This window comes from Lutjanus erythropterus, chromosome 9 (assembly GCF_056507025.1).
Source record: "Lutjanus erythropterus isolate fLutEry1 chromosome 9, fLutEry1.hap2, whole genome shotgun sequence".
Taxonomy (NCBI): Eukaryota; Metazoa; Chordata; class Actinopteri; order Lutjaniformes; family Lutjanidae; genus Lutjanus; species Lutjanus erythropterus.
The window spans coordinates 18,199,296-18,227,226 of record NC_139325.1 but is presented as its reverse complement, the minus strand read 5'-3'; the positions used below and the strand labels follow the sequence as shown (position 1 = coordinate 18,227,226).

The following is a 27,931-nucleotide window of genomic DNA, read 5'->3' as shown; positions in this document are numbered from 1 at the left end:
ATTTAACACAACAAAGCTCATTTGGGTTGGGAAATATTCCACATCAATCACAGAAACTTGTCTTCATCTACTAACTTCATTGTTTCCATCATAGCACTCAAGATAAAGTTCACATCACACAAGAAACATGAGTATGGAAGAATCCATCACTGTTAAGGCTCCAATCATTTACCACTCTACAGTGATGATATATGGTTATTCAGTTTTTATTTTACTTTATTTAATGGATGTAATCATGATTTTTTTTGACACTTGAAGTCTGTCAGTGCTCTAACTACTGCCAAAGGTGCACTGACAGGGTTTTGAGGAGTCAGTTCAGTGTAAAAAAAAATAAAATAAATAAATTAGATCCACTGAGATTCCATGTGGTTGATAAGAAAACAGGAAAATATCAAGGATCCCAAGGTTATAACAGACAGTCAAAAGGTGAAGGATATGGAAAAAATCACATTACAGCTTAACAGTACAATAAAACATGTTCCTGAAAGCACTTTTAGGTGAGAAAAAGCTAGCTTGATCAGCACTGCCTAGTTTGATCATTTGATTTGAGTTTTTTTCCCCCCAATTTTATTGAGTAAACTGGGTGCACAGTTATTTTGGTCTGACATGCTGGTGTCCCACTGCAACCTCTAGAATGCTTGAAAATTTGCTTTTGCCTTTAATAAATTATGTTGACAATCACATCAGATACCAGACTAGATTAAATCATCTAATAAACCTTTGTTTTACATAAAAGTGAATGTTTCACAAGTCCTTTCTGTCTAACTGATGTTACAATATTGAAAACAGTAACTACTCAGCTTTGCAAAGGCAAATTCTTACTTGCATACAGATCAGAGAAGAAATAACACTTTATAAACATTAACAATAGGCTTTACACATTAATTTGGTTCACATTTACTTAAATTAATCTGATTTAGTCCTTTTAACACACGTTTTCCACCTATGAAATGAGGCAACTTACAACTGCATGTAGGTGGTTATCACATTAGTAGTTATCTGTTTCAGTTCCAGCACTGTCACTCGCCCATGCATCCATCCACTGCTCCAACCAGTGATGACAGAGCAATACTCTGTGCCCACGTTTGATCCATATGAAGATATGATTAGATACGAGGACATCTAATCAACTATCTGGAATAACACAGACAGTACGAGAAGTACAATGATGAGGACACGAAAGCACACAAGAGGTCAGTACATGCTGTAGGCACAGGGGAGTAAAACATAAATTCAGGAGGTCCAGGGTGCTTAAACAATCGCCTTTAAAGCTGCAGAGTCTGTGGGAGGTCTGTGTCATTTTACAGAGTGGAGGTAGAACATCATCTGACTCCCGCCTTGATGTCTGATGCTTTCATGTTTCTCTTCCAAACTGGAGGAATCTGTATCACAAACAGGAGCAATGACAGTAAGACTGTGATCTTTAACCACTCTTTCATCTGACATTATTAAATAAAATTATGTTCAGTCATTACATATATCAGCAATTTGGGGTGAGAAGTGGTCTTACTACATGCACAGATGGAAGACTTTTATTCCACGAGATTAGGGGTCAGAGTAAGGGATACACTATTATATTAAGCATTTGCTGAAAAACAAAAAATAATGATAGGCCAATGTAGGTGTGTGTGTATTAATACCAGTGGGGGCACTGAAGGCTCTAGATGTCGTCCCAAAAATGACAGAAGTCGTCTCCATATCAGCCCGCTGCCCAAGAACATGAAGCCTGTTACCAGCCAGAAAACACGAGGGTCCTGGTGATAAACACAAACAGGCAAACACATAAATATAGGAGGATATAAACAAACAAAAGGTACAGCATGCACAGAACAAAACCCATTACAAATATATTACAACAAACAACTTTTTAAAATTCTAGTGTTGATACATATTCTTCAGCAGGAAGCTGTCTCACCTCTTCGAAGGACGACATCAAATTCATTCCAAAGGCCACGCCAATCAGACCAAATAAGGACAAGGAAAAGGTCCCCATCGTCAGTTGCAGATTCAGGCGCATCATCACATTACGGTGGCTGGAATCAAAAAGACTGCACATTTAGAGCCAGCAAATCATTTGCTTTCAAGGGGACATAAATATATCTTCTATGTTAGCTTAAGTACATTAAAAAATATTGAAACAGGTTTTGACTCCATTTTTTGCGCAAACAGATGATAGTGTATTTTGTCCCTGTCTGATCAAGAGAAAGAGATGTTACAACAACGACATACATTGTATGTTACAATACCACTACAGCAGCCTCAAACAAAATCCCAATCCGTTTTATAGGCTTTATAATCTGCCACATAGACATACATATGTATTCATACTGTTACCCAGTGTGTGTGTGTGTGTGTGTGTGTGTGTGTGTGTGTGTGTGTGTGTGTGTGTGTGTGTGTGTGTACCTGTCCAGATTGATAAAGATGACACTCTCAGAATCATCTATCAGCCCTTTCAGCTCTCTGGCCTTGTTCCCCAGCTCTTCAGCCTGTAGGCAGAAGTTCACAATCACTGTATGAACACCAAGCACACTCAACAACTCACTCACTCACTCACTCACTCACTCACTCACTTAATGCCTTGTCCACAGATAACATTTAACATTATGTTTCAGTCCTACTGATACTGATCAAACAAAATGAGAGAGGTGAGGAAAGGTTAAAGACCACACAACCGTGTTTGATTTATGTCACTTTGAAAAACTCAGTAAATACTGTCCAGCATCAACAAACAACAGCAACTTCCACAGGCAGAGCATGCAACATGGGTTTGTTTTGCATCAGCGAAAACACTGACATTGCAAAGGACATGGTGATATTTCATATTGTTGAGAAATGTTTTCAGTGTGTGCATCAGTACCTTTAGTCATATTAATAACTTTATTTCATCAAGAAAAGTAAAATATTTGTTTTATCCGTTACTTAATCAGATAAATTACACTACCTGCATATAGTAATTCTCCAGTAACAGCTCCATCTCCTCAGCGTGGTCGATACCCAAACTGCTCTCCTCACTAAAAACACACATGGACAGGTAACAAAAGTTAGAAATGTTGACCAATTTAAATATCACAAAATACATGAAAATGTTTTAGTTGTCACTTAAGCAGCCAGAATGAAAAATGAAATATTAAACATGAAAAATCAACAGGCTGCATGCATTAACTTTTCATATTGCTCTCCTTATCTATCTTACTTTTATAATATAAACTTGTCGTAAATTGCTCTTTTGACCTGCTGAATACCACGTGATTACAGGTAAGAGCGCGTTCGTGAGATGTGATCATGACCATAATCGATGTCGACAAAAAAAAGAAGGCAAAAATGTGAAACACCGCGGAGCTGCAAAAAAAAAACCAAAAAAAAAAACATCGTTGTCTTAAGTCGCTCGTACAGCGCGCCACATCTGGTCATGTGACTAATCGCATCAGCGACTCTGTCATGAGACTGATAGGTGTGACGTCACCTAAACATCTGGCCGCGTGGCCTAATGGATAAGGCGTCTGACTTCGGATCAGAAGATTGAGGGTTCGAGTCCCTTCGTGGTCGTTGCTTTTGACTTCCCCATGTCAGAACTTCCTCTTTCTTTCACCCTGACCCAACAGATACACAATACTTAACTTTTGTTTTATTTCCTTATTGACAAGATATCGAACTGATGAGATGTTTCACATCTGCTACACATGTAATACATCTGACTTCTTTGTCAGTGAATGACTTGTTGGCAAACAAAAGAAAGATATATTCATTCATGCATGGATGAGAGCAATCCATTTGAGTACTTGTCTGTTGTGTCATGCTGCCGCTCCTCTAATTCTAATGACAGTCAAAACAACACTGAGGTCTTGGCCAGTTAAAGCCAGTGTTATCATGACACTAGAATTTTTCATTTCGATATAATACTATAAAAGTATAATAAAAATAATAATATAAAAATATTGATATTGGATACCATTTTTGATACCACGTGGAAAAACCTACTCAACATTGAGGGTGTACAATTTAGAATTTTTATTACAAGATAAATTTTAAAAAGGCTATAACATGACAACAGATACAGAAAATGAGACGAGTGATGAGAATAAGACAGCACTATGAGCACTATAAGTGAGAGGAGATGGGACAATGTGAGGACAGCCGCGGTGTGTGTCAACTCTCTGTTGGAGAGAAGAAAGAGTAAGAAAGTGCACCTGTTACTGAAAGAATTTCAAAGAAAAAGAAAACTTAATTAGTTATTCGGAGCTCAAATCCTCTGGCCAGTCAGGTGAGCAATTACGCTACGTCTATGTCAATTAATGATCAGCGTTGTTACACAGAAAAAATACGTAAAGAATTAAGATGAGGAAATACTGGTCCTTTCAGTGGACTAACTTATCATACAACAATCCCACTGAATCTTCAGTCGGTCACGTCCTGTCACTTTTTATATCGTTGAGACACTTTATTTTATTGTTTTGGTACTGTGGAAACAAACTCCATTCTAAAAGTAGGTGTTTGAAAATAGGGCCATAGTTTTTCACAGTTAAATCTTCAGTTACCCCATCATAAGACTCCTTTCTGATTCGCTTTCATCTACAGGCACAATCAGCACACGTGTCAACCTGTAATAATGTGTCTGTCACAGACATACATAGACAAAAATACTGACTGGATGCTTTTACAGTGCTTATTTTCACCCAAAGCATGACGTGGTTGTGAGATGTGATATATGGCTGCTCTCATCCATAACACAAAATATATAAAACATGAAATCTTTCCTTATTTGGTTCTCAATATTTTGTCAATAGAGTCATTTTGTATTTGGTCATGTCATCAAATGTTCAGTCTTAGTTTATCATCTTTTCTACAATAGGGTTTCACTAAAAAAATAAACTAAAGACCATCTTGTGGAAGGATCACACCAGTCGCAACCCCCTTCAACATGTTGACATTCATACCAATTAGTACTCAGTAGTCATTACTATATTATTATGGCTCAATTACATCCATCTTTAAATTCATCCTTCATTTTGTTCTCAAGTACATACCTGTGAAATTTCATGGCTGCATCCTGCACAGTTATGATGCAATCACGTTGTTGACAAAATCTGCTTACAATAAGATATTAACACCTGGCAAACTACTCAAAGCAGCTTCTGTACTAGTTTCCCCTAAAGTAGGTGGCTACACATCTTTCAGTGTGCCACAGTGAGGGCGGGGTAAACTGTTTAACTGGAGTGTAATCTGTTAGCTGGCAACAGCAACCACGTAACCGTCAGCTGACAAATCATCGGCCTAGAGGGTAAAAGACACAGTGCCATTGCTATTCATCAAATAATTGCCAGCATGGCCAGTAATGTTCATATGGTCCACTGTGTGAACCTAAATGAAGTTCATCAGTTCTCTGTCTTATCAATCTCCCTCAGTTGTCTGTGTCTCTATGGGCCATGTGGGTGAGGTAGGTGTACACGCCATTTTGACCACCACCAAATAAGCAGGGCATCTAGGATATGTGCTGGCTGCTGTTTAAACAATGTGCAGACTGCTTACTCATCTGCACACAGCAAGCATACTGTGGAACCCTACCACTGCCTGGAAGCTTTAACAGAGCTCTGATTTTTGTATTCATGTCGGCTATGTGTATGTGAGTGCATGTATAACATACAAAACTCTTGGGTCTGTCCACTTGGTCAGACAGAGCTCTTCAATGATCTCATCTTCATCCAAAATCTTCAGCAAGGAATCCTTGAAAACTTTCACATCTGTCTCCAACTCTGATAAGCTGTCAGAGGCACAAGAAACAAGAGAGAAAAAAAAGTTATCAAAGTATGTGAATATATACTGTAAATGTCATGGTGCAGCACTGTGATGCTGAGCCTGAACCTTGACACAGGCCACACGTGATTAACAAAGCTTTACATCAACGGTGAGGGACTATTTTTGATTGAGTGATGAAAACCATTTCATTCCCAGAAGTGCTGACCCAGATCCTCATATCCATAGTTTAGAAAAGTATTGCTATCCTGATGCCATCTACCCTCATTTATAAGATAATTTACAATGTATATCAGCACATATGGCTGTGTGCTTTACCTCTTGCTGTTCTGCAGCAGTACATGTAGTTTACTTCTATCAGCAGAAAGGATTTTAGGATCTACGAGGGATTCCAATGTGTCCAGTATTACTGGTTCAACATCATTCAGCCGGGCTTGAAGGGTGTTTACCTATTGACACAGATACATGAAAACACATATATGCGTAAGTGAACGTCACCTAATCTCATGACAGAGGCAGGTTTTATCTAGGTTAGACACTTAAATACACAGACAGATAGTGTTTTTGTAGTCTGCCTCACCTTGTGTTGCAGTATGGCCTCAAGTGCTCTGAACTCAAAGGGCAGAGAGTGTGTCTGTGATGCTAGCTGGGGGGCCAGGTCCAGTACCAACCAACGCTCAAATCCAAGTCCACGAAAATCCAACACCAGCAGGGACTGTGGTGTAACAATGGCTTTTAAAGACTGTGGAGAAACAGATAATAGAGGGCGATGTTTGCTACTTCAGAAAACACTGAAACATATAATGTGATCCCTGACACAGGATGCAAATACTGAACATCTTCATTCAAAACTCCATGCAACATTTCGTGTCTGTGTGGCATATAGGATATTTATATTTAACTGGTTGAAAATTATGTTTTTAATCTGAAATGTTTACAGACACCCCACCCCTGTGATTTTGATATTATATTGTTATGACTTTATGAATGCACAGTTATTCCTGTATTTTGAAATTTTGAGGTTTGATACAATACTGTGATTCTGATATTATATGTAAAATATCTCTTTCATTTAGATTTCTTCACAGAAATGAAAAAATGCAGAGTTACAGCCATTCTGTAAGTTTTTCTTACACTCCTTAAAATCAAGTGGATCTGGTGACCCCCTGTGAAAATTTGGTGATTTTCTTACAGCCCCTTAAATACAGGAACTCTTGAAATGGCCGACAGATACTTACAGTAACTGTAAATTTACAATAGGTTTTAAGCAATTGCAGAGCAAAAATACATATTTATTTTCATTTTTTCCCCAGTGCATGTATTATATTTCTTGAATTGACTGAAATGTCTCACTCATCATCAGGTATGACCAAAGGTGTGACTACCTCACTGTGACAAAGGCGGAAACCAAACATCATTTGCCTAAATCAGGAGAAACTATTGCCTTCTATAAACTGATGAGCCATGATGACTTTTGCTTCAACTATTACATCTTCTCCAACACACCCTCTGGAGGTGGACAGTTGACTGTGGTGCAGACTAAAGAGAGCTGCTGGTGCTGTACTTTAATGTAACAAATCATCCAAGTCAGTTTCATGCACTGAGTTTTAGTTTTTGATGCTCAGTTTAATGTTGACTTGGTCACAAATAAATGTGCCTTACTGTTCACATAATGTTCTTTTGAAAGAGAAAAGAGCATACCTCCATTCGTATAATAATGCAGTTGTTTCTGGCAGTGAGGCTGGTACTGTGCTGAAAGCGAAGGTCTCGGGCTTGAAGACTTAGCTCCTGGCAAAGCTCTGTTTTCTTCTTCTCTGTAAGGGAAATAATAATGCTAGTGAGAGGAGCAGAGGCTATCATAGATGATCACCCTGTTTCAGATAATTTTTTATGCCATATGGAATTAGATCCTAAAAGATGAGGTTATCACCCTTCTTTTTTACTCGTTTCATCATTTTCTTTAGAAAAAATCATCAGTCTCAAAGGCAACATTGATTTTGCTTCTCAAAGAAAAGACAACAGGCAAGACAACTAAGATTTATTTTCCAACACTCACCAAAGGTTGTCACATTTCCTTCTTGGTCAAACTTCATCTGTGAAATAAATAAACAAGAGACTGATCATCCACCTCTATCAATTAGAGTTACTCAAACAAACAGCACTTTTAATGTATTTAATATATAAAATGCATGACAGTAGATTGATTTTTGATAAGATGTGGGAAATCTGGGTTAAAACCAGATGATAAAAAGTTGTGAAATCCAACAATCTGCATCAGTTTCTTCAAAGACATCTTGCCATTAAGTACATTAGACTTTGAATTAATAGTGGTAACTATTGTTCAGTGTCCACCGACATTCTTTCGGCTGACTGCCTTTGGTGCATTTCTTACCACTACGAAAGCTGGAGGCACACTGGAAACAGGAGCGTCTGTCACTCTGTGGCGTATAAAGGACACTGTTCAAAGGAACGACAAAGTTTAACCATATGTAAGGAAAATATTTCATACATAAAGCTAAATGATTGTAACTACAAAGTCTTGATTGTTGGGAACATAACATTATTATTTCAGTGGCTTGATACTTATTTTACAATGGAAATTACTCTGATGTTAAAGGGCTAATGAGAAAATTAACATTTACAGTAGAGTGAATACAAAATACAAACAAAAAACAGAAAATTAACTGTGTGAAAGCAGCTAAGAGAGCATGAAGAGTTGGAAAAGTGGGTAAGATCTAATTAACTGAATTTAAAAGTTGAATAATACCAACAGAACGTGGAAGATATTTAACATTACAAGGTTTAAATTGAGTTTTTGGCTGAAAGTATAAAAGAGTAGATAAGAGCTGAAAAGATATGGAAAACTGTGAAAATGTGTACCAATAAGCCATTTCTAGATTACCTCCGATATATGTGTGTATCTGTGTAGAGCAAATTCTAGTTACTATGCACATGAAACATATGGCAGTACCGGTATATCTGTGATAAGTAGGGATGTAACGATACCAGAAACTTACAGTACAAGAACAGGTACATGATGTGATTATTACAATATTAAAAAACAAATAACAACTTGAAAACTTTATTATAAATAATAAATCTGGTGTGTATAGTTTATTGTTTCATATAAAATTTGTTGTTTCCTTTCAACTTAAAGGGTTTATAAAAAAAATTGGCATGAATTGTCTTTGGAAACGAATGTCTGAATAATGTATGTGCAACTGCAAAAAAGTTCGGTACTAGATTGGGACATTAATTACAATATCAACAAATAAAATACAGTCAATGGTGATCAACGTAAACATCTAAAAGTTCTGCATTCTTCTGTTGAAAAATATGTTTTTCAAAATCGTCAGGTCATACATACTGACTGTCTCTCATTCTTACCTGGCAAGGTTGCACCTCCTTGCAACAGTTTCTCCTTTCTCACCCACGCAGACTGAGATCTTCTAGGTTGACATCTTAACACAGACAGTGTTTGACTGCAGACTGCTTTTGAGCCGACATCGCAGGACCTGCTGCTGTACAATCCCAGTTCTCTATGTCCAAGTGGTGGGTACAGTACTGTACGAGGACTGCAAAGCATGAGGGCTCGAGTCCCATCCATTCTTGAGGAAAAGGGCCTAGCAGAACTGAAAAGGCGCTTAGGATAAATGTTCCCACTGGATGGCAGATACATCCTGGTGCAGTTCATACAGCCGCTCAGCAGCACCCTGTGCAGTCTCATGTCCACACCACCACAACACACAGCCCTCACACAGACTGCCATACTGGGTTGATATTCAGCACTGCTGCAGCAAGGAGATCATGAGACTGCAGAAAGACAAGGAGGCCGAGCCTCAGCCTCCATAAGACAAGCAAGAAGGGAATATGGGAGCGGTATAAAGAGATGAAAGTGTGTGTAATCCTTCAGTCATTCAGTAGAAGTCCCTCGAGTTGTCTGTCAGACTGTTTTCACGAGGAGACCCGCAGGTACAATGACTATAAAACATAATAGTTATAGTGTAAGTAAAAGCTGTTTAATGTGACCTACTGTAATGCTCGTCATACGTAGTTTTAGCTCGATTAACTAACTTTCTTCACTATGTTTTGAGGAGTGTTGTGCAGCTCTCCTGCATGTTATGCTAGGTATGTTAGCTGCTAGCATCAGGGGACAGCTTGTGCTGTCAGTAATTTTACATTTAAATTTCGAGGTGACATGAAACGAGGACACAAGTAAGACAAGTCAGTTACCTGCCGCTAGCTACAGACTCTCCTGAATTAACATGTTACGCTGTGTTTTCATCCGAAAACAGGCTGTTGTTGCTCAGCTAAGCATGATAGGGCGAACTAGCAAACAGGAGGACAAGAACGCTGCACCGGACCATAATGCACCGCGGCGACATGGACCTACTGCCAAAGATCGTCTCCAGTAAAGAAAATCACTCGGACTACAAACATCGACGTAAATTTTGAGTAAAAATTTTTTTTTCTGACTAGAATGAAATTGATGGCAAATGTCTGTTTATTTTGGCTTCTTTACTTTATACTGAAAATATTGCATTCACTGTATAAATGTAAATTGATTAAAAAGATTAATATTTTGTCTTTCTTTAATTCTTGATTGCTTGTTAAATGGTAGCATATGTATATAGTTAAAGTCTTGTCCTGTCTTTTTGTAGATTTTTTTAGGCCTGAGGAAAATAGTTGCCTGTGGCTAAACATAATAAAAACAACAGGCAAACAAACAAATGAAACCAAACCAACAAACAAGCAAACAAACCAAATAAAACCAAAAACAGGATATAGAGGTCACAAGCCCCCAATCCCAGGTATGGAAGCCCATTCCCACCTGAAATAAAAATTTAAAAAAAAGTTATGCATGATTTAAATAAAACAGTACTCATGGTAGCTTAAGTCAACAGTATGAGATAGTACATCAAATTTATGACATACTAAGTCAAAAATATGATTGAAAAGTTTGACTCAATAACTTAAATTATTAATTAAATAACTGTGAGATAGTGAGTCAGAGTTATGAGTTAGTAGGCCTAGTAGGGCTGCTGCTAATTAATAATTTATTTATCTGCCAACTCTCTTCTCAATCTATTAATCATTTGGTCTATGAGACATCACAAAATACAGAAAAAATGCCAGTCACCTCTGTTTCTCTGAGCTCAAAGTAGCAACCTCATATTTATTGTTTTGTCTGACCAACAAAACCCAAAGATACCCAATTTACTTGCAGCGAATGCTCACACTTGAGAAGCTGGAACCAGCAATTGTTGAAAAATGACTGAAATCATGAGTGTAAGTTGTAAGTTCTGGACACGCAACACCATTGTTACATCTATTCTCAGCTGATGTTACAACTCACCCCAGTCTGCAGGGTAGATTTGACATGAACTCACTTAATATGATTGTGTAGGCCTGATAGACATCCAAATAAGTTTTTTTATTTGTCCTGGACCTGGACCTAGATCTGGCACCAAGGACCACTTAGTTCTGCTCAAACAAAAAGTGTTACTACCATCCCCAGTCTCCCCTACAATGTGCACGTGAGGCTCAGTGCCCTGGCATCGCGAGATGTGGACACAGGGTCTGTAGAGACTGTGTGGTGTGTGTGTCAGCAGCATCTCGCAGCATCAGCATCTCTCTGCTGGATGCAGATCACCGGAAGGATGCGGTGTCACGGGGGAAGCGTGGGGATTTTATTGTGTTGACGCTGCATCCGATTATAAACAGCTCCGTCCTCAAACGACCGCGTCTATTTTTATGCAATTTTATCGTTATTGTTTATCTCTCTGTTTCAGCATCAGACATGTTCCCGTCGTGTTACTCCAAGCCCGCGGACAGCGGCTCTAAAAGGAGCTCCATCGCTAAGCTGCTGCTCGGGGTCTTCGTGGTTTATATGCTCCACACCGTGTGGCTGCTGTACGGCTTCCTCAACACCAAACCCTGCGATCGAGGCAGAGGAGAGCACTGCATCGCCTCCTACCTGGCAGCAAGACCCAGACTGCAGGTTAGCACAGGCTTCTGTGTCTTATTCATTACTCCTCATGGAAAATAGGGACACAAAAACTAAAAAATCACAATTACTCTGAGATCCATTCTAAGACGCCACTGCAGAGGTCTGTTTATTTTAACACACTGCCCCATCCTTTTCATCATGTTATTAGCGAGTAGAGACGTTTCCAGACTTTATGGACAGGGGTGGCCCAGTTGGGGCACTGACTTATGTAGTAGCATGCATGCACACACATGCACACAAATGTGCATATTACTGTACTATTTCTCATATCTACTTATTGCTAACACTGCAGTATCCTACAGTTTATTATGCCTGTGTTTAAAGTTTGTATGTCAAAGCTAAATAGTCCTACTGATCCCCACACAATAGAGTGACGCCATAAAAATACAATATAAATCTTCCATACTTTATTGTTTAAGTCCTCAGAAGGAACTTGTACCTCTATTGTACATCCATACAGTGTACATTTATGAGACTCCTAAATTCATCCTCCACATTCCATCATGAAAAATACTTTTATTTTAGTGATTTCTTATTTAAATCATTTATTAATTAATTGAGCAGGGCAAATTAACCTAGGTACCTTAAAGGTAGGCTACATAAAAAAAGAAAACAATGTACATTTAAAAATACTCCTTTGAAACTATAGTTCTTGGTGGCCAGATAACCAATAATATCCCTGACGAAACATGTGCTGTCTGTAAGACCATTAATTCAAGTAAAATAATGAATTTTTGTTTTTGGCCAGTGTTGGAAGAAATATTCAGATCCTTGTTCTTTGATGTAATTTATATGAACAGTATTTTGCATTCATAAATGGAGTGGTAGAAGTAAAAGTACTTATACTGAAATGTGAAAATACTCCAGTACAAGTCAAAGTCTTGCATTCAGAACCTAAAAGTATGTCAATATTATCAGCAAAATGTACTTATAACTTATATACTTACTTATACTTATAACTATGCCTATAAAAAGTAAACACACTCACTTTGTAGTAAAACGGTTCCTGTCAGTGTTTTACTATTATAAATAATGTTTTTGCATTACTGTGTAGGTTGCATTTTACTGCTGTATATGTGTAAGGTTGAGTCATTGTAATGACTTTATAATAACTGTTGTGTCAATGCATCATATTCTGCAAGATCATCCTATGTTTGTTGCTTCACCATCCTGTGAGAACCACAATAAAACCCTCCTGTTTTCAACTTTGTGACAATGTATTGTCCAGCTAATCCAAGAGTTTTGTGTGAGTTTATTTAAATATAAAGGAATAATGATGTGTTTGCAAAACACATAACACACAATGGTGATTGTCAGGTAGTAAGTTCAGCTTCAACAGACCGTTGGGTCACTGGAAAGGGTCTGCTTCACTAAATGGAACAGGGCCTTAATTAACATCATTGGTAACACATGTATTTATATCAATCAACTATTTTTAATATGTCTGCCATGAAAAAAGTCTGTAAGTGTAGTTTGAGGTTAGTTTAAATAAACATGAGGCACATATACATTTTGGAACATATTCAAGTTTTTCAGTTTACTTTTGTTAGTAAATTTCCTTTCTGCAGTTGTATCTCACTTTGGTGCTAGACTCAAAGCTTTCCTAAAAATGGAAAGACTGCTTTAAGTCCTTTTGTCTTTTGTTTTATCCAGATGAGTGTCTTCACCTGCCTCGTGCCAGACAACAGCCAACTCAACATTGCTGTAAAAATAGACCCATTTGACCCTCACTCGACATTTAAGAGGTGGGTTTGACACATGATCCATCTGTTAAAATCTGCATGCAAAAAAAGCCCAATAATGTGTTTATGCTATTCTTACTCTGTGTCACTAATACTGATAATTCTTCACTAATACTACTCGAAGTGATGCTTTTCGTTAGAGCCCAAGATTAGGCATGTATGTTCAAATATTCAAAGGTTTTGGCCTTTTTATCCAAGGTTTGTGACCATGGTTACCAAAAGGCCTTTTTTGGCAATGCCTGTACATACAATTAGAAAAGTAAAATTTGAGTGTGTATCTCTTGCATTGTAGATATAAAGATTTTTAAATATGACAATAACAAACAGCATTCTTGTGAGCATTATTTAGAGCAAAAAAGTATTTGTATTTGTTATTTTTTTAACGTACTGTCTTTCTCTGTTTTTTTCTAACCTATACCTCTGTCTCTCTCTCTCTCTATAGGCAGGTGAATGTATCTCTGCCAGAGGAGACTCGGGCTAATGGCACTTTGTATGCAGTCGTTTATGTGCACAAAGCCGGTGTTTCACCTCTGGAGGACAGCAGAGAAGTCCACTATGCAGCTCAGCTCACCACCTACATCACTCCCACACACCCCGAGGGGCAGACAGATGAACAGAAGGTAAAATGTAATGAAATATCAGTCACAGTCCGATCATATTTCAGCCATAGTGTCACCTTCACACCAGAATTAGATGTGTGGCCCTGCTGCAAATATGTTATTTTTGTGGCTCCATCAGACGCAGAGCCCCAGATCAGAGAATCCTGTGTCCCACTGGAGACCTCACCTGTCAATCACTATGATGTCAGAGGACTTCACCTTCAACAAGGCGGGGCTTCCTAGTGACGTGCGTCGCTACATGAGAGTGTAAGTCGCCGGGAGCTTTGGAGGTCAGAGCCTCAGAGCGCTGCTGACTTCTGCTTTATTGCTGCTTCTCATCATCAGTAAACTCCAGAGCACACAACCAGAGTGGCTGTTTGTGAGAAAATCCAACAAACAAACAAATAATTCAACTTAGTTTCACTCTATATTTCTGCCCTGGTCATCCATGCCGCCCTATTCACTGCTCCCTACTTAGGATGGATCAAATGAGTGCAGAGAATGTGTTTTACTATCTATGTTGTATTTGTATGGCTGTGTTTTTGACAAATAAACTTAAAGTAGTAATTTAAAGATTTAAAGTAGTAGACTTTTTTCATACTTCTCTCCTCATAGCTCCCAGGAGGGCCGACAGATGATCTACCTCCCTCTGCTGCTGGTGAACGAGCTCAGCTTCAGAGTCAGAGACCTTGTGGTAGGACCACTTCACACACGTTTCTAATCAACACTGGTTCTGAATGAAATGATTGTGACCTTACATACTGTATATCTCTCCATACATTCACAGGAGATCAGCAGCGACACTGTTCAGCTCCCTCTGACTGTGTCCTATGAGGGAATCTCTTTAAGAGGGTTCCGGTTCTGGGTACATCTGCAGGACGTCGTTTACTCCCTGAGACAGTTTGGTGAGCTAATAAGATAATAGATATATAATGATTCTGAGAGTTAGGATTTTAAAAGACAAGATGTGGTCTCTAGTCTGCAACATTTTTGTGTATTTATAAGCTTATTTAATAGTAAGAGGAAAAATTATAAGTGCCAGAGTCATTTTGATAGCATTTTATAGTTTTTATACCTGAACAAAACCTAAATACCTTGTTACACATTTCATACCTCATGGTCAAGAGAACTGAACCAGATCCTTTATTCCTGCATCTTTTTCTTTCTTTTTTTTTCTAGGATTCACTGAGGAGAATATAGATGAGATCAAAGAAACTTTGATGGGCTCCAACCTCTACCTGTTAGTGTTGACTGCACTCATCACAGTTCTACAAGTAAGACCAGACAATACCACGAAAAATATCACACCGTACATGTGAGAATCCTGTGGAACCTATGAGAGGCAACTGAGAACAAAATGTCTGATGGGTTTTTTTTTCTCTTCTGACTTAATGACTTAATAACAGGCAAAAATTGCAGGAAAATCTTTCTGAGTTACTGTTAATTTTATTTGTGAAAGCAGGTGAAATATTTTGTCAGTGTTTGTTGTTGTAACACTCATTTCAGCCACAAGAGGCTGAAGTGCACCACCGCCCCATGTTCTAAGAAGAGCTAAAAGTACTGATGTTTTCTTCCCAGTGAGTTAAGATATTTCTAGCCAAAAGAAACGCGACAAACACGACAGCAATGTTAATTAATCTGCAAACACACAAAATAAAGTATGCACCTTGTATTTAGAATGTATGGAGAAATTAAAACTCACCTGAAAGAAAACACTACTGTGTTTAGTTATATTGAAAACATGGGACAGGGATGCATTACAGCCTCTTTTGGCCAAAATGAGTATTATAACAGTAGACGACAATAAACACCTACCCAGACTTTTTTGTTTCCCCATTTCTTTCCACTTGAAAACAAGAATTTTTTTAACGAGAAATATGTAATGTATTTACCGTACTAAATCATAAAATCACCATGATATATCACCAGAGATTAAGGAAGCGTGCTACCTTGAAATACTTGCTTCTTCAACAACAATGCAACAGCCATCAAGTTTACATGGAATTAAAAATAATACCAAATTATGTTAAATGTTGGCAGAATTAAAAACTGTTTGTTTATGAGTTGCAAGAAATCATTAATAATCTTTTAGAGGAGTAGATGTTTATACGGATAAATTGAGCAATATGTTAACAGAGTTTGGAAAATACTAAAGCCAGGAGTCACTGAACTCCAACTCCAGAGTGTGTACTGTCTGAGCAGTGTTTTTTTTTTTTCAGGATAATGGGTTTGGTAGACAATTGACTGTATAAACAGCTGATCATCTTACAGTGTAGGACTCACTGTACCTGCAAAACCTTTTTCAAATGTTCCTTACTCACCAAGAAAGAGAAGAAAGAGAAAAAACAATACACCTTTTTGGATTGATTGGTCATGTTCTCAGCTGATATGAAAAGAACAGATCAATAGATACGGTTCCCCTTGTGTGTTTTTTCTACAGCTCATCTGTGAATTTTTGGCTCTTAAAAATGACATCAGCTCATGGAGAAAAAAGAAGAGCATGGTGGGAATGTCCAGAAAGTCTGGTGAGAAAATCATCAGATTATACAAGCTTGACTTTTTAAATTAAATGTCAACACCAAAGGCTTGTTGCACAGGGATTACCAGCAATCACTAGCAACAAATTATGATTTTGCTGTAAATGATCTACCACAGTAACGTAGTGCCTGTAAAATGGTTCAACTTTGGGCCTGATTGTTGCCTCTGTCTCCCCCCCTCTGTTTGTAGTTCTGTGGCGTTGTCTCAGTACTTTGCTGATTTTCCTCCATCTGCTTGAAGAGACCAGTCTGCTGGTGCTGCTCCCTGTTGGACTGGGCGCGTGTGTAGAGGTATTTATTATTTAGCATCGTCAATCAGAAAAGACAGGAAGTGTCAAATAAAGATCAAAGCAGACAAACTGAAACAAATTAAACTAATCTGTCATCCTGGCAGGTTTGGAAGGTGTTTAAAGTGTTTAACATCCAGGTGAAGTGGAAAAGCTCCAAACCTCATGTGAGTATGGTGGCATTTAAACATCTGTGTTACGGTATTTTGTATGTGCAAAGTGAATTAATTTGATTGTAAAGAAAAATACAAAGCAAAAAATATGAATATTTTCTCCTCTCTTACTGTGCAGTTAAATAAGCTGGACGAAGAAGAAAGAAAGACGGTGGAGTATGATGCACAGGTATCAGCATGTTTCTTTGGTTTTCTGTTTGTTCAAGCTCTGAATTTATATTCTGTCTTAATATTTCATCTGTGGTTTTCCCACTAGGCATCCAGATACTTGTCCTACTTGGTCTATCCTCTGTGTATCAGTGGAGCTATTTTCTCACTGGCCTACTTACGCCAAAAGAAGTGAGTCGATCATTGTGTTCAATTTTCTGCTTTGACGCGTAGTTTAAATGTTGTCTCGTGACACTGCTGCCGAGTGCTGTACACTCATTTGTGCAGTCTGCTTGTGCATTTCAGCACAAACTCTTTCTGTCTTTGGTTATTCTCCACCTGCTGGTCTGAAGTGTTTTCAGATTCAAATCAGACCTGAATGTTTCTTGAAAAGGATGTTTTTCTAAAATGTGTACTAATATAATGTCATTATGTGACCAGCTACTATACATATATTAACAAGCTGGAACATATATGTAGGCACTTCTGATTATTATGCTAACATAAAAATACATTTAATGTTTTTGACAGTTATTATTCCTGGTTGATCAACAGCCTTGTGACTGGTGAGTTGACTTACATTCATTTTTACCAGTGAAACAAGTTACATCTTTGTGGTCCTGAAAAAAATCACTTCCAACAAGGAGGTTATGTTTTTGCTGCTGTTTTTCAGCAGAATTATGGTAAAAGTACTGGCCTGATTTTCATGGAAGTTGGTGGAAGAGTGTAGCACTAGCCAAGAAAGAAGCCATTCAGTTTTGGAGCAGATACACAAATTATTTTACACTTTCATTAATATTGCAAAACAGGGCAGTTGACCTTGGTGGAATAAATGCTATCCATTTTAAAATCCAGTAGACAGTATTAAAGTTCAATAGTGACAAAACAGACAGTTGTAACAATAAAAAAAAAAACCTGGGGACATGACTAAAATGTGTATTTTAACCAAAAAATTGTGCATTTCTGATGAGAAAAAATATATATAAATGTCAAAATTAGAAAGAGTCACACAATACTGTTGTAGGTGGTTTCACAAGATCTATCTTAAAATTGCAATTAGGAAAAAGTGCAGGACACTTTGCCTGATAATATAATGTACCATACAGATAATATTTATACATGTGATGTCCTGGGGACAGAAAGGCACCGGTTTAGTGCTCTTACTCACACCAAATGTGAATAGTCTCCACCAACTTTTCCTGATTACATTAAACTGATGCCTTTACTTTATATAATGACTGTTGTGCTGTATTAACATTTAAACTCTCCATCTCTCAGGGGTGTATGCCTTTGGTTTCCTGTCTATGGCCCCACAGCTCTTCATCAGCCACAAGGTGCGTCCCGCAAACTAATGTGACTAATTAAAATATTGCAAATTGCTGTTTCTGACTCTTCTTCTTTGTGTTTCTCCACCTCCTCTCTGGATTAGTTGAAGTCTGTGAGCCACCTGCAGGGGACAGTGTTGATGTACAGGGTGAGTGTGAAAATATTTCTGTGGCTCATTCACAAATAGTAACAGTAACACACTGTGTGCAGCCAGGAGAAGATTACCCTTGTGTTTTGGTTGTCATACTTTTCTGTGAACTTTGGAGTAAAATACTTCCACTGTGACTGGTGTTTATCTTCCTCTGTTTTGTGGTGAATTCGTTGGAAAACCAATTCTTGCTTAGATTTGAGTCTCTAGTGGACGGCTTTCTTATTTCTTTCCCTCCTCTCTTCACCAGGGAGTGAACACACTGATCTCAGATCTGTGCTCCTGTGCCTCCTTTTTCTCCTCTTTTGGACCCTTCTCCTCTTCTCATCAACTTTCTTGCTTCAGAGACGAGCTCTTCTTCTTTCTCTACCTCTACCAGCGAAGGTAGGACTCTTCACGCTACACATTTACACAGAACATGTAAACACTGTGGCACTCTGACTTCATATTCAAACACATGTTAGTGTCAAGTAAAGTTTTCTTTAAATTTCTTTAACTTTCTCAGGTTCATACACACTGTATACAAAGATGTTTGGAATGTACAACTTTTAAAGGGACAGTTCACTAACAAAATCACAAAAATCAAAAAGTACACCTTTTTCATCTGGCCTGTGGTGCTATTTATCCATCTAGATTGTTTTGGTGTGAGTTGCGGAGTTTTGGAGATATCGGCCATAAAGATGTCTGCCTTTTCTACAATATAATCGAACTAGAAGGCACTCAGCTTGTGGTCCTCAATGTACCAAAAAAAATTACATTTGAAAAACTCAAAACTAATGTCTGTTCCCAGAGATCATGATCTGGTTATGTCAAGATATTCCACAGACCTTGCTGTGAGCAGCTTGATTGACAGTTTTCAGTTAAAAAAAAGATTCTTCTATTCACAATCTGCCTGAATGATTTTTGTCTGGATTTGTGTGTTCAAAGCTGCTGAAATAAAAACAACACAATCCTGCTTTCCTCCCATATCTCTACCAGGCGTTACGCCCCGAAGTCCAGAAGGCGAGAGTCTGGATCCCACAGCAAGAAGCTAAAGACTCAATGAGGAGAAAACAAATTCTTCCTTCTTTTTTCAGAAAATGACCGCACAAAAACACTCAAAAAAACAAACAAAACAACACTGAAGATGTGAAAAAGAGACTCAGGCAGAGAGACACTTGGCCACGTATGCCACAGCAGCTTCAAACTGACCAGAGATGAGATGTTTCTGCTTCTGACTCTTTACTGTTGTTCACTCACGGTGCTGCTGCTGTTTGCTCAGCATCAGTGAAGCTTCCCCCTTTACTGACTGCACTCGTCTACACGCTCTCTGCTGCATGTTATCCTGGCCTTTCAAGAAGAATATCGACAGCGTCATATCACCAGTCATAATGTGCAAATGTTGCTTGATGCTGCTCTGTATGCTCACAAAAGTTGGTTACGTACACAGACCAGGGGCCTCATATATAAAGATGTTATTAGATTTACTTGAGCTTAGTCTTAAGATAATTTCTGATGGTGTGCTTGTGTTCAGTCTATAAAAAGTACTATGTATATAGTATTAAGATACAACATATAAAAAAACTAAGAAGCATATTTATAACTTACCTAACCTGTGATCTAATAATTCTCAAATTAACTTAAAATTGCACCGGCCTTACAATCGGTGATTTATCCTTGTATAATGCAGCAGTGGTGAGGGTCAGGAATAGCCATGGACCGAAAAAAAAAAATAAAAAATCAAATCTGGAAGGCAAGATCAGGATACCGAAGCTTGACAACATGTATTATTTGAAAGACAAAATACTGACTAAATATTGGGAGCGTGTTGCAAGTAATTTGTCACACCTTTAATTGATAATTCCCGTGATACTGTTCATAAAGTAAATGTAACTTTCTCCACAGGCTTGAGTGCTTATGCATCCCAAACTGAAACAGCCCGACATAACCAGCAGGGAAATTATTTAAAGGTATAATCCGCAAAATCTTCCTAAACTAACAATGTATAGACTCATATAAACATAATTCCTTTCAATAATCACTTGTGACCCACTAGAAGTGTGTGGTGGTTGCTGTATCTGCAAAGATCCTGGCCTCCAGCTGTATTATCATATTTTTTCTCTTTGTTTTTTCTGTTCTTGGGATGTTTCACCAACCCAAAACGTTTTAAAGGTATTTGATGTCTTGATGTGTTTACAAAAAGCTTGGACAAATCCTGCTGACTCTACCTTTAAGTCAAGTCTAGACATTGCTTTGGGATAAGAACACTTCCACATCAGTGTAAAGTTTTATAAATAACTACTTCTACACAGTTATCTGAGTACTTATTAAGATACAAACTGTTTGTAAGTCTGTTTTATAAGTGAGGCCCCCGGGTCACAAGCTAAACTCCGATTCTCGCTTCTACCTAAAAACATTATTTTTTGCACAGATTTATACATGTACAATAAATTCTGTAATCTATATGCTTGTTCCAGCATTTTATTGAAGCTGGGACCGCCCCTAATAAAGGCCTAAAATACTTGATAAAATAATATAGGAGGAAAAATTTTACTATAAACTATATGAAGCTTTACACTTATATGAAATTAAATATTCAAACTGAAACAACATTTTATGGTGCCACCATTACATCTGATAAGAGTGCGTTTGTACATTTCCCCCAACTCAATGTATTTTATGTCTTTTGAAATTTTATGATCCTGACTAGAATTTAGAATAATGTTGTGGTTTGAACAGTGTAATAATAGACAGGTGAGTCCTGCAGGGTTGCAGAAAAGACAGCAATGAAAAGACCAGAGCAGCAACATAAAGCAACTTTTACTCTTCATCCAGCTTGATCTACCTGATGTGTAGATGTTAGTCTTGTATGTATCATGAGATAAACTGCACTATTGCCAGAAAATTAACCACTTCCTGCAGATATCCTGATGGCATGATGTGTCTATGAAACCCCTGCAATGCATTTTGTCTGACAACATACAGTGTAGCTGCTTCATTGGAGTATGAATCTATTTTATTTTGCTCAGCACACATGCGTCACACAGTATGAGAAACATTTATCTACAGAGGGAATAAACTCAGCTCTGTAAATTAACTATCCAAACTTTATCAAGCTATTTAATGTGCTTATTTTAAACAGATCTTAGAGCTAATTTCTGCTTCTTTGCTGACTGAACTGCTGGACCTGGAGAATAATTTACAAAATTCAAATTTGTCTTTTCATTTATTTTTCATTTTCATTGTTTTGGCAATGCATCCTGCTTGTTATTTTTATAATATGGAATATAGATTTATGCAAATTAGTATAAATCAACTACTGTTTGTATGGCCTGATGCACGTGTGTGTGCCAGTGTGTCCATCAACACGTGCAATCAGGAGACACAAACAGCAGACATGTAATTGTGGCAACTGCTTGACTGGTTTCTGTTGAGGAAGTTTCATACTTTGCTCACATGTTTTGTGTGTGTCTGTTTTTGTTGTCTTAATAAATGTATAAATCCTCACTGTGTCCAATTAAGGCTCAGATTTTGCATCAGGAAATAATGCTAATTTATAGTGAAGCCTATTAAAGGTGTGTTTGTACATGTGTGGTATGATATGTGTGCACTGGGTGTGTACTGGTGCATTCCTCTGTTAACAGTGACTGGACAGATGTGATGTGACAGATATGAGGATGACGAGAGTCCCTGTTACTGTGACAATGTCTTAAAGTTATAAAAAAAAATTAAAATCCACATATACTACATCTAGTGAAAAAAAAAAAGCAAATTCTGTTTTTTATTCACAGTAACTATGATCATAGTTGATGTTCACTCCTAGTCAGGAATGATGTGATGCAGGTATTTGTTTTTTTCTGGCAAGACAGTGCTAAATTTGTAACTATGTAAACTCTGATTTTTTGGGCCACGTTGACGTATCAACACCTTCTAAGTTTATAGGTGAACTGGTGAGCAACCAGTTGCTTATTTAGTTAGAGCAGCCTTAGCTTTCATTTCATAGTCATGTTTGTATCCAGCTGATGAATGCAAGTCTAATATTCACTCTCTTTAGCTCTGTTTTTGGTCTCCACCAACTACTAAGAAAAATATCTGGTTCTTTAGCTGCTGAATGTTCCAACATGTTCATCAGCTGTAACTAGCATTGTGAGTCACCATGACAACATGCAGCTGCCTGCTGCGGCCAAAAACAACAGAATAAAGAAAGAATGTGATTAGATGAAGATGGTAGTGTTTTGGAAAACAAGATAATTTCTCAATCAACGTTTGTGTGCTTTATGACCTTTTCACCAACCCTCCTGAGCCTTGGATGTTATCAGGCTAAACGAGGCTCCATGTCATGATATTATTGGTTGAAACTGTTTTAAGGAAGGTGTGTCACAATGCTGCTTGTCATGTGTGTATATATATATATATGTATATATATATATACATTTTCAGTACTTGAATGTGTGTTTATATACATGTACATAAAGACATAGATTTTTTGTGTATCTTTTTTTTTTTTGCATTGCATTTTATTTACTTACTTATTTTGCATAATTTAGGCAAATAGGAGCACAGTATGACCAGGATGTGACTTTAAAGGGTTAAGGCAAAACTTGGTATAAAGCTCTGTGAAGCCAAAGGCACCTGCAGATCCAGATGGTAATCATGATGTATTTATTTAGTGATTTATCAAGGCTGTATTAATGAAAATTCAGAAATAAACTTTGTTCAGGAACTCAGTTTACCACCTCAGTGCTCATCAATTCAGTTCAAGGTTGGGGCTCAGAGTTGGTTAAACCTGTTTGGAATAAACCTCTGGACAAACATGAGAGGGAATCAATCTTGTAACATTCAAGTTTGTATTGTACAACATTGAAGACGTCATTTTTGTGAAGAAATTACACATACCTGAGAGTATTTGCTGTACTGTGAATTTCAAATGAAAAACTGATGACTCAAAATATAAGTAGTAGTGCAAAACTTATGTTATATAAATATATATGATAATAATAATAATAAAATAATAAAATAACAATAATGCATATGTATTGAATAAGTTTTGTCGATAAAGGTTTGTTGATAAAGTTTAAAATAAGTTTAAAAAAAATTTAAATGTTCTATTGTGATGATGTCATCAAAGAGTTTGATGATGTCATCAGTCACTCTGTCCCTCACAGCTTTCATACTGTACTAAGTGCATACAGTCAGGAAAGCTTAATCAAAACAGTTGACAAGTTAACGTAGCAGGTTAGAAAACACAAAGATACACAATAAATAATACACAAAAGCAACAAGAAGAAATGTTCACCCAACAGGACGAAACCGCGATGAAGCCTATGCCAAAAGACATTTCAAGAAAGTTAAAAAATTTCAAGATTGGTGTGCTTCCATCAGATATACCAGCGTGTGTTAGGGGACGCAACACAAACATGGAGCGTAGACAACTGGATATTGAGAATAATGTGCAAATTAAAGAAAAGGAACGGCTGAAACAAATAGAGGGACTGCAGGAGAAGACAGAGTCAGAGAAAGACAGAGAAATGCTCTTTGAGCTTGACAGAGAAAATGCACAGGAGGGCAGACGTCAGGCAGCTGGAAAATGTGCAAACCAAGAGCAGCTAAAAGGAGAGGAAGATGGGCATTTTGTTGATGAATGCTGGGAGAAAGAGAGAGAGTTCCAGCAGTATGTTCATCAGGAACGCCAAAAATTCCTACCAATTTCCAAAATCGTTAAAGAGAGCTTCACTGCCAATAAAGCAACAAGCGGAGAGCTGAATGCCACTTCTAGTGTGAATGGAAATAGTAAACAGCTGCAGGGTTGCAACAGACTGAAGCTCAGCAATAGACAGACCAGGATGGTGAGCCTCCCCACTGTAAGCACCATTTTCAAACCCCAGCAGGTCAGTGCAGAGCCATCACTTACTCGACTCCCGCCTATCTCCCGCCCGTCCCCACCCACTGTCCCTAAACCCCAGCAGGTCAGTGCAGAGCCATCTCTTACTCGACTCCCGTCTATCTCCTGCAAGTCCCCACCCACTGTCCCTAAACCCCAGCAGGTCAGTGCAGAGCCATCACTTACTCGACTCCCGCCTATCTCCCGCCCGTCCTCACCCACTGTCCCTAAACCCCAGCAGGTCAGTGCAGAGCCATCTCTTACTCGACTCCCGTCTATCTCCTGCAAGTCCCCACCCACTGTCCCTAAACCCCAGCAGGTCAGTGCAGAGCCATCACTTACTCGACTCCCGCCTATCTCCCGCCCGTCCTCACCCACTGTCCCTAAACCCCAGCAGGTCAGCGCAGAGCCATCTCTTACTCGACTCCCGTCTATCTCCCGCAAGTCCCCACCCACTGTCCCTAAACCCCAGCAGGTCAGCGCAGAGCCATCTCTTACTCGACTCCCGTCTATCTCCCGCAAGTCCCCACCCACCGTCCCTAAACCCCAGCAGGTCAGTGGAGAGCCATCACTTACTCGACTCCCGCCTATCTCCTGCCCGTCCCCACCCACCGTCCCTAAACCCCAGCAGGTCAGTGCAGAGCCATCACTTACTCGACTCCCGCCTATCTCCCGCCCGTCCCCACCCACCATCCCTAAACTCCAGCAGCGCACCTCAAAGCTATCACGTGTCCGCCTCCCACCTATCTGAAATGCAATCCAGCAGAGGCTCAAAAACATCCGATCTAGACCAGCTTGGCCTGCTTTCTATGACATTCCCCATCCCTTTGTCTGCATTTTTCATGACGCCACTATCAGGACACCTATTTTTTCCCCACCAGCATGGCAAAATCATGACTTGCTCAGGTCAGGTTATGCTTGTCGAACAAAAATTAAAAAAAAGCTTTAAGGACGCCATGTAGGCTCAGTGGTTACCACTGACGCCTCACAGACGGGTTCCTGGTTCAGACCAGACCTTTCTGTGTGGAGAGCTCATGTTCTCCTCATGAGCGTGTGGGTTTTCTCCGTGACGCTACGGTTTCCTCCCACCCATATATCGACAGCAAAATAACTTGACTCATTCTGCATTAATAATGATTGGTTGTGTTTGTTAGGTACATGAGGATTGAGATTGGGTTGGGTTAATACTACCCCAGTTTCACTCCTCATGCCAAAACCTAACCACCCCAACCATCATGGGCAACGAGTACTGCGAGTAGAGTCTGCATGTTCTCCTCGTGTGTGCAGGGGTTTAATCCCGATTGCTCGACTTTCCACCCATAGACATATACACAGAATGATCATAATGACTTTATAAGTCATTAAAGCAAATAAACGCATAGATCATTCCCCCATAAATCATTACCATCATTTTCTCACATTGCCATTGACAGTTGTTTTTATATTGTCACCTTTTGGTCCCATTTTTGGTCCAACATGTTAGTTAATGGCAAAAAATGTTCATGTTTTACTGTGACTATTGTAGGCTTTTAAGTGGAGCATAAGGTTAGAAACTAAACCAAACTTAAGAAAACAAAACAAAAAATAAAAAAAGAAATAAAAAAATAAAACTTAAAAAAAATAAAATAAAATCCTAAGTAACTCTGCCAAAGTGTCTCTTTTGGGTCACTTTGCCGGTCCCAAGCCCGGATAAAGGAGGAGGGTTGGATTTTGAGCTAGGAGTTCAACCCCACATAACAATCTTTTGATTTAATTTGCTATTCTAACATTTAACAATACAGGACAAAATCAATTTATATAATGTGGGTCTAGACAATTACATGTAAATTGCTCATGACCTGCTCAGATAAGGTTATGCCTTCACCATCCTTTCGAACAAGAATTAAAAAAGCTTTAAGGACACCATGTAGGCTCTGTGGTTAGCACTGACGCCTCACAGACAGGTTTGATTGTTGACTGTGATTAACGGCTTCAAATGGCTCTTAATACACAGTATTTTTTTCGGACAATGTTTAACATTATAAATGAATAAATTCTTCTAAATTTAACTACCCTCTGAGTGTTTTCTTAGTGTTAGACTTGTCTAAATTAAATTTTGCAGAAAAGACAGCAATGAAAAGACCAGAGCAGCAACATAAAGCAACTCTAACTCTTCATCCAGCTTGATCTACCTGATGTGTAGATGTTAGTCTTGTATGTATCATGAGATAAACTGCACTATTGCCAGAAAATTAACCACTTCCTGCAGATATCCTGATGGCATGATGTGTCTATGAAACCCCTGCAATGCATTTTGTCTGACAACATACAGTGTAGCTGCTTCATTGGAGTATGAATCTGTTTTATTTTGCTCAGCACACATGCGTCACACAGTATGAGAAACATTTATCTACAGAGGGAATAAACTCAGCTCTGTAAATTAACTATCCAAACTTTATCAAGCTATTTAATGTGCTTATTTTAAACAGATCTTAGAGCTAATTTCTGCTTCTTTGCTGATTGAACTGCTGGAGCTGGAGAATAATTTACAAAATTCAAATTTGTCTTTTCATTTATTTTTCATTTTCATTGTTTTGGCAATGCATCCTGCTTGTTATTTTTATAATATGGAATAAAGATTTATGCAAATTAGTATAAATCAACTACTGTTTGTATGGCCTGATGCATGTGTGTGTGCCAGTGTGTCCATCAACTCGTGCAATCAGGAGACACAAACAGCAGACATGTAATTGTGGCAACTGCTTGACTGGTTTCTGTTGAGGAAGTTTCATACTTTGCTCACATGTTTTGTGTGTGTCTGTTTTTGTTGTCTTAATAAATGTATAAATCCTCACTGTGTCCAATTAAGGCTCAGATTTTGCATCAGGAAATAATGCTAATTTACAGTGAAGCCTATTAAAAGTGTGTTTGTACATGTGTGCTATGATATGTGTGCACTGGGTGTGTACTGGTGCATTCCTCTGTTAACAGTGACTGGACAGATGTGATGTGACAGATATGAGGATGACGAGAGTCCCTGTTACTGTGACAATGTCTTAAAGTTATAAAAACTTTTAAAATTCACATATACTACATCTAGTGAAAAAAAAACAACGCAAATTCTGTTTTTATTCGCAGTAACTATGATCATAGTTGATGTTCACTCCTAGTCAGGAATGATGTGATACAGGTTTTTGTTTTTTCTGGCAAGACAGTGCTGGTGCTTTAGTGTTTTTACTAGTCCATCATTTGATGTGGCATTAATAAGCCTTTAGTTTCAATGAAACTATATCTTCTTTGACCAACATATTCAAACCTTAGATTGATCCTTTCTGTCACTGGTGAATAGGCTGCAAATCATTTGGATAAATA

At 38.3% G+C, this 27,931-nt stretch overlaps 2 protein-coding genes and 1 non-coding gene across 3 annotated transcripts; 2 read left to right on the top strand and 1 right to left on the bottom strand.

The window, feature by feature from the left end:
* Positions 1 to 188: 188 nt before the first annotated feature.
* Positions 189 to 10,003, bottom strand: mrs2 (magnesium transporter MRS2). Its single transcript, XM_084726312.1, has 13 exons — positions 9,985 to 10,003; positions 9,139 to 9,595; positions 8,144 to 8,208; positions 7,808 to 7,844; positions 7,453 to 7,565; positions 6,332 to 6,493; positions 6,070 to 6,200; positions 5,642 to 5,758; positions 2,942 to 3,011; positions 2,404 to 2,486; positions 1,916 to 2,033; positions 1,641 to 1,754; positions 189 to 1,382 (listed from the first exon to the last, which is right to left on the bottom strand). The coding sequence occupies exons 2-13, from the start codon at positions 9,518 to 9,520 to the stop codon at positions 1,323 to 1,325; spliced, it is 1,452 nt and encodes a 483-aa protein (XP_084582438.1). The 5' UTR covers positions 9,521 to 9,595; positions 9,985 to 10,003; the 3' UTR covers positions 189 to 1,322.
* Positions 3,474 to 3,546, top strand: trnar-ucg (transfer RNA arginine (anticodon UCG)). The gene has a single exon. It is a non-coding gene; the product is annotated as a tRNA-Arg (tRNA).
* A 1,379-nt stretch (positions 10,004 to 11,382) lies between the features above and the next one.
* On the top strand, positions 11,383 to 19,834 carry LOC146321248 (lipid scramblase CLPTM1L-like). The gene is made up of 17 exons (XM_084725647.1): positions 11,383 to 11,752; positions 13,415 to 13,506; positions 13,946 to 14,123; positions 14,242 to 14,369; positions 14,718 to 14,796; positions 14,890 to 15,007; positions 15,282 to 15,376; positions 16,543 to 16,627; positions 16,830 to 16,930; positions 17,034 to 17,093; positions 17,218 to 17,268; positions 17,356 to 17,438; positions 17,778 to 17,812; positions 18,525 to 18,580; positions 18,676 to 18,720; positions 18,971 to 19,104; positions 19,699 to 19,834. The coding sequence occupies exons 1-17, from the start codon at positions 11,552 to 11,554 to the stop codon at positions 19,763 to 19,765; spliced, it is 1,608 nt and encodes a 535-aa protein (XP_084581773.1). The 5' UTR covers positions 11,383 to 11,551; the 3' UTR covers positions 19,766 to 19,834.
* Positions 19,835 to 27,931: the final 8,097 nt, after the last annotated feature.

What these genes read in the sequence shown, in the direction of transcription:
- LOC146321248 (XM_084725647.1), top strand. Translation starts at nt 11,552, where the DNA reads ATGTTCCCGTCGTGTTACTCCAAGCCCGCGGACAGCGGCTCTAAAAGG. An exon ending in GACTGGGCGCGTGTGTAGAG is followed by an intron (nt 16,931 to 17,033) that starts GTATTTATTATT and finishes TCATCCTGGCAG; the next exon opens with GTTTGGAAGGTGTTTAAAGT. An exon ending in AGCTCTTCATCAGCCACAAG is followed by an intron (nt 18,581 to 18,675) that starts GTGCGTCCCGCA and finishes TCTCTGGATTAG; the next exon opens with TTGAAGTCTGTGAGCCACCT.
- mrs2 (XM_084726312.1), bottom strand. Translation starts at nt 9,520, where the DNA reads ATGGCAGTCTGTGTGAGGGCTGTGTGTTGTGGTGGTGTGGACATGAGA. An exon ending in AGGCCATACTGCAACACAAG is followed by an intron (nt 6,201 to 6,331) that starts GTGAGGCAGACT and finishes CTGTGTCAATAG; the next exon opens with GTAAACACCCTTCAAGCCCG. An exon ending in CTGCTGCAGAACAGCAAGAG is followed by an intron (nt 5,759 to 6,069) that starts GTAAAGCACACA and finishes TGCCTCTGACAG; the next exon opens with CTTATCAGAGTTGGAGACAG.